The 6,467-nt window shown below is 59.2% G+C and overlaps 1 protein-coding gene across 2 annotated transcripts in view; it reads right to left on the minus strand.

Moving 5' to 3' along the window:
• Positions 1-5,667, minus strand: part of PIK3R3 (phosphoinositide-3-kinase regulatory subunit 3) — a 91,357-nt gene extending 85,690 nt beyond the window's left edge. The window contains exons 1-3 of one of the 2 annotated variants that reach the window (XM_019474165.1): positions 5,337-5,667; positions 855-950; positions 529-606 (exon numbers count right to left, since the gene is read on the minus strand). In XM_019474165.1, the coding sequence (XP_019329710.1) occupies positions 529-606; positions 855-950; positions 5,337-5,667 (505 nt within the window). The remainder of the gene's footprint in view (positions 1-528; positions 607-854; positions 951-5,336) is intronic. The other variant, XM_019474166.1, reaches the window with a different exon arrangement.
• Positions 5,668-6,467: the final 800 nt, after the last annotated feature.

Consider the following 6,467-nt stretch of genomic DNA (forward strand, 5'->3'; position numbering starts at 1 on the left):
GCCCCCCCCGCCCCCGATTTGAGCGGCACACCGGATCCATCACGTCCCCAACGCCCCCGTGCCATCCCAGCCGTGAATTTAGGAGCAGAGGTGGGGAGATGGTTTTTCCCTCCTCCCCACCCTGCTCATGTCCCCCCAGTCCTGCAAAACGCTTCCCGTTCTCCTAAAAAATGAGCTTTTTCTTCCCCCTTTCTTTTTCCCTATCGCACCCACAAGAGGATTTCTCCCTGCCCCGCTTCTCGAACAGAAACCCTAAAGGTTTGCAAAACAAAATATTTTTCTCCCTAAAAAAAATAGAGCTTCTAATGAAGAGCCCAGCCCCGTGCCCGCATCCCTCTCAGCAGCATCGCACCAGGCTATTGGGGGAGCCGAGATGGGCTCACATGCAGGCAGGGCCTTACAGAGCTGTAATTAGGGCCATAACAAGGTCGGAGCCAGTAACCCATCCCTGCTGTGCCTGGGTAGTGCCACCTCCACAGCCTCCTTCCCGACCGGGGACATGGGGAGGAACACGGCTCTGGGACTTACCTGCCAGAAGAGCCTGCTTCAGCTCAGCATCCCCCAGTGCCCCAGGGGCAGATCTGTAGAGCACCTCGCTGTCGAGACCTGAGGAGCAGCCAGGAGAGAGGAGTCAGTCCTGAGCCCCAAATCCTCCCTCCAATGCGATAGCAGCAGGCAGGGACTGAGACCACCACGCTCCCTCTCCCTCCCCATGCTGCACAGATAACCGGGATGCGTGGGGGGAGGTTTGTCTCTAGCGATGCTCTCGGGGCATCTCTGAACACGGGCAGAGTGGGTGATCATGTGCGTGCACCGATGGACGCCCTGCGGATGGACGCCACGGCTGCCCGTACCTTGTTTTTCCAGCGCCTCGATGAGCCTGGCCACGGTTGCCAGCGCCTGCTCGGGGAGGGTGGGGTGCTCGGTGAGCTCTGCCTGCCCGGGGAGCCCTGTGATGGAAAGACGGGGAGAAGGGGCTTAGAAATTCCTGCCTGCGGGAATTCCAGCCTCTTTCCTCAGCTGCCCCAGGACAGGATCAAGCTGCTGCTTTGGCACAGCCACAACCAACACTTCAGCTCACGTGTGTCCAATTTTGGAAAATTTCTCCCTTATTTTATCCTCTTTTTGCAGTAAGAGTCACTGTCAGGGGCTCAGCCACTTGCTGAGATGCAAAGACCTGCTCGGGCACATGCTCTGCCTGCGGGCAGCATCCTGCCCTGAGCATGGAGCTCCTTCAGGCCAAAAACCCTTCCCCACCTCTCCTCCCGTGGCACTGAGAACTGCTCCCTCTCATCACCCACAGCCCTTCGTGGCACCAGGCAGGAGCTGGGGGGCCAGATCTGTACCCAGCACGGACATGGCTCCCTGCAGCTCTCACCCACTTGGATTCTCTGGTGTCTACAGCTGGTTGAGCACAAGCCCGGGGAGGACTCAGCTGCCCACATGGGCTGGTGCAGACCTCCACCAGCCCTTGAGGAGCCCTTCAGCCAAACATGGGCTAGGCTTCCCATGGCACAAATCCCCAGGTGCTGCTGGCACCTGGATTTTATACCAAGGACGCCTCACTCCAGACCCTGCCAGGGAGGAGCAAACCACCTAGAAGCAGTGAGAGCAGCTCTCCTTACCTCAGGGCACACAAGCTCGCTCGCTCACTCACTCCGCCCCTCCCTTCTTATCACCCTGGCTGATAAACCCCTCCACCTGTGTGGGTTATACCTGACAGAGACCCTGACAGTGTTGGGATTTCCCCCCACGCTCTCTCGTTAGTGGCCTTGAACCCCCCAGGAAGGCAGCGGGCAGAGCCAGGGGGCAGGCAGGGGCAGGGGACAGTCAGGGGCTGCCACCAGCCACAGCACATCAGAGCCGTGTGCCACTGCCGGGGTGTGGATGGCATCTGGAAAGGCTGATGTGTCAAGAGCTCTTCTGTCTGTTTTATGTGGTGAGTGGATCTGTTCTGGTGGAAAGATATTTAAAAAAATTATAGCAAATTAAATAAAGCCTGAGTGTGACTTTTCCCCCAGCGAGGCGTGCTCCAGCCCGGCCAACTCCAGCATTAGGTTCATTCTGCCTTTGGTTTTTGCTGCCTGGCAGAAGGCAGGGAGCTCACGTGTGAAGCCAATAAACCCATAATGGTTTTAAGGAATGAAAAAGAAAAAAAAAAAAAGGGGCTGTGGACAGGGCCATGCTGCCTTCGACCTTTTGCAAAAACACAAGCTGGCTGCAACGGGTGGATCCGGGCTCTCATCTTTGCCACGGTGATGCCCTGGTGCTCCCTGGAGAGTGGGGAGGGATGCAAACCTCCCACTCATAGGTGGCTGATCCGGTCCCCAGGCATGGCTGTGACCTCCGAGCCTGGCAACAGGGTCCCCTCCACTGCCCGATGGGGATGTGTGGGTGCGTTGGGTGGGAACGGGGAAGATCTCGGGTTTAAAGCAAAGCAGATGGTTGGGGGCCCATGGAAAATATCCCCACCCCACGGGTGGTTTTTTAATTAGGGAAAACTGGGTTTTGGCCTCCAAGGCAATGGCTTAGGGAAAGGCCGCAATGGCAAAAAATAACCGTCTGTTTCTCCTTGCTGGAAACAGCAGGAATAGCCCCAAGCTCAGGTTGGAGCTTTAGCCCATCATCTCCCCTCAGGGTGGCAGGCTGAACCCCAGCATCCTGACGCACCGCTTGGCTCCGACCCCAGGTGAGGCGGAGGTGATGCCTTGCAGCAGGGATGCCGCCCAGGACAACCAGGCAGGGGCAAAACAGCCACCAAGCTCCTGGTAAGTCCCCCGGGGACTCAGATCCACTGCAGAACCATTTTTACGATATTATTTAGTTAAAAAAAGACCATTCCTCCCCGCAGAGCCAGCCCTGGCTCTGGAACATGGCTGGGAAATGCAGTGTCTCTCTCCCATTCAGGGGTCCCCCCAGGGCTTCACCCTACTCGGGGTCCCCAGGGCCCCCAGCCAGCACCGGGGCTCAGTAGGCACCAAGGGCACGCAGGGCAGTACGCCGCTGTCGCAGAAAAATAAGCATTTGGGCCAGCCAAAACAAATGTCCCTCAAAAACCTCCATCTGGGAATGGAAACAGTATGGGAAGAATTTTCCAAAAAAAGAAAAAAAATGTCCCTTCTCTTCCAAGAGCACATTGGAGTTTTTTACTCTAAACGAAATCCCGCCAGCCGGGAGGTTTGGGTTTAAACCGACATAAAATGGTACATGCTGCTCTGCTACTGCAGAAAGACGTGGTCGTGGGCCACGAGTGTCCCCTGCCAAGGTGCCCACACACCCTGGCATTGCCCCAGGAAATGCGCCCCACGAAGGGGCACCCCACAGCACAGCACTGGGGAGGCAGCACCCAACGTCCCCCTGGACAGTGGGGCTGGACACAAGGCCATGGCCAGAGCATGTCCTGCAGATGGCAGCACCCTCCTCAATCTACCTCCCAAACCTGGTTTTAGTGGGTTTTTCCCTATTAAAAAAAAAAAGTAAATTTTACATTTTTTTAATTTTAAGTTGTTATCCTCTTGCCCAAGTGCACACAGGGCTGGGGCTCCTGCGCCGAGCCCTTCCGTACCAGCCAGGGTCTCCAGCCAGGCTGCGCTTGCTGCTGGGGACATGCCTGGATCTGTGGGGCATCACCATGTCCCCGGCACCTGTGGGCACATCTCCCAGCCCCTCGGAGAGGAGCCCAAACCACCCCCTGTGCGGGGCAGGCACGAGGCAACAGTGATGGACAGCAGGGGCAGAAGAAAGAGGGTGGCTCCACACTCTCGCATCTCTAAAAATCCTGGTGAATGGGGCTGGAGAGTCCTTGGGTCCACTCCTGGCTGACCTGAGTTGTCCACACTACAGCACTGAGTTTGCTAGGGCTCTGCCTGCCAAACAGCCAGGGGCAGAGGGCTCCTCACGTGCCAGTGAGCTTGTCTGGGAAGGGGGCTCACCCCCAAAAAGTGGCCTCCCACCCGCTGTGATGGCAGCACATAGCTGCTTGCCGACGCAGGACTGCGGCTGCCTCGGTGCACTTGGGGCATTGGCAGGGAGGAGCATCCCTGTTTCGGTGAGAGAAGGCAGAGCGGGTTCCCAGCATCCTTGCCTCCCTGTTTGGGGGGGCTGAGTGGCAGGATCCGCATGGCAAACCCCATATGTGGTGGTGTATGGTGTCGGGGGAAGGAGTTGCCCCACACCAGCTGAGTCCTGCCGTGCTCAGCTCAGGGGCCAGGCGGTCCCCACCCTCTTAATTCACCGTGGCAAGGGGGCCTTGAAACATACCTTGGAGGGGTATAGACTCCTTGTCAGCGGGTGCCCCTCTAAACCCGGGGCCAAGGTACCCCCCCATGCCCAGCCAGACCAGGAGGGAAATAACCTCTCCAGTTACCACATCTGCGCCTTGCTCCAAAACCAGTCGAGGAGGGTGCCCAAGGCACCCGGCCAGCAGCTGGGCAGGTTTTGGGCAGCCTCAACTAAAGGTGGTGCCGTTGTCACCCCAGCGATGTCTCCTCCATCGCATACCGGAGAAGGAGAGCACCACGGCTTTGGCTGGGGTCACCAGGTCGTGCCTGGCTGGAAGTGGGGGTTCTTACTTTGATTTTTTTTTTTTTTTCAGCTTGGGTACATTATGCAACTGCTGTGAAATCCCTCCCAGCCCCAACGCACTAGGCCACTGTAAGTGGTGAGCGCAGAGCTGCTCCACAAGCTCAGCAGATCCTGGCAGAGAAATGGCCGGGGTCCCCATGACAGTAAGGGCCCTGCCAAATATTCCTCCCAGCACCATGCTGCAGCGCCCAGGGACGGGGGAGCCCCCCGGGGACTGACCCCACCGTGTGCCCAGACTGTCCCCTGTCCCAGCCTGCACAAAGTGACTACGAGGCCGGGAGCTGGCTGGGTGCCAGCACTCGCCCGGGCACCAAGAGCAGCCCAAATCGGGTGCCGCAGTGGCGGGGAGAAGAGCAGTTGGAAGAAAAGGTCCCCAGGGACTGCCATGGGGCTTTCTGCTCCTCCCTGGGGAGCCAAAGGTCTCCTGCATCTTCTCCTGTGCTCTCACAGACGTGGACCCCCTTGGCCATCCCACGCTGGCACAGCAGCCAGCCCGGGATGTTGGAAAGGAGCAATCCCTGCAGTGTGTTTGCCTTGGGGGAGCGATACCACAGGCACCCCCTGCCCCTCCTGCGGCTGCTTCAATGCACTGGGGCGAATAATTCCCAGGGCAGCTCCTCCTTCTGTGGCTGGATCCCCATCCCGAGGGTGGATCCCTGCTGAGCCATCCCAAAAGCAAGCATCCACCCGGGCTCCACGCCACCCTCACCATCTTGCAGGGGACACCCACCCATGGGGTCCCACCTTCCTGCTCCCCCAGCACTCACCCCAGGGTGCGGGGGTCCCAGCGGGCGGCGGGGGCAAGGGTCGTGGCCTGGCCTTGGCGGCAGCAGCAACAACACGTGCGGGACCCAGGTACTCCACGTAGGTGCCGGGGAAGTCACCACGCTCCTTGGTGCGCTCGTTGAGGCCGTGGAGCCAACCCTGGGGGCTGCGCTCGTCCCCGTCCTTGTAGTCGGGGCCACTGAGCAGCCCGGCCCTGCTGACTGTCAGCACGTCCCCGGGGCACAGCGCCAGGTCCTCCTCCCGGTCCTTCTGGTACTCGTAGAGAGCCCGGTACTGCAGCCCGTCCGAGGAGGCCATGGTGATGGCGTGGTGCAGGTCACGCTGCCCAAATCCAGCGGGGCATCCGGGGCCCGGGGTGCCCGCACAGGACAGGTATGGCTGTGCTGGGGCAACGCAGCGGGGATGGGAGCGCTCCCTTCCCTGTGCACACAGAATAAAATCTCAGTGTCGGAAAATCTCCACGTTGGAGAGTGGCTCCTGACCCCTCCAGCCCCAAAATCGCTGCGGAGCCACGCTGGTGCCCAGGGCTTGGCAGGGTTGGCTCAGGTGTGGGTAGGGAGCCTGGGGCAAACAGAGGGGAGTAAATGAGGCTAATTGGGGTGCTGGGTACAAACACGCTGTCCTCTTCTCAGCCTGGTCTCATCCGCACGGCGCTGGGGACCTCCCTCTCTGCCGGAGAGAAAGGCAGCGCGTTAGCAACCAAACCGCTGTCTCGACTCCAATCCCACGGCCCCGTCCCCCATCCCAGCCACCCAACACCGGGGAGAGCCCAGCACCTCCTCAGCTCCTGCTTCCCGGGGAGCTCCCGCCAGCAGGGCTCGGCCACTGCGTGCAAGGAAAGTACCGGCAAGAGTCTGGAAAGTAGGGCAAGAGATCACGCCATGGGCTTTTAAAATAGACATATGTGCTGAGAAACCTCCTGCCGCACGCAGCTCCCCTCCGGCAGCTCCAGCCCAGCATCGCTGCATGGAGCCAGTGGATGAAGACATAGGATTTTTGGGTGGTTTTGGGTGGTTTTTTTTTTCTTTCTTCCTTTTTTTTTTTGGAAAAAATTTGGGTGGTTTGGGTGGTTTGGGTGGTTTGGGTGGTTTGGGTGG

Source organism: Aptenodytes forsteri, unplaced genomic scaffold (assembly GCF_000699145.1).
Source record: "Aptenodytes forsteri isolate BGI_AS27 unplaced genomic scaffold, ASM69914v1 Scaffold119, whole genome shotgun sequence".
NCBI lineage: Eukaryota > Metazoa > Chordata > Aves > Sphenisciformes > Spheniscidae > Aptenodytes > Aptenodytes forsteri.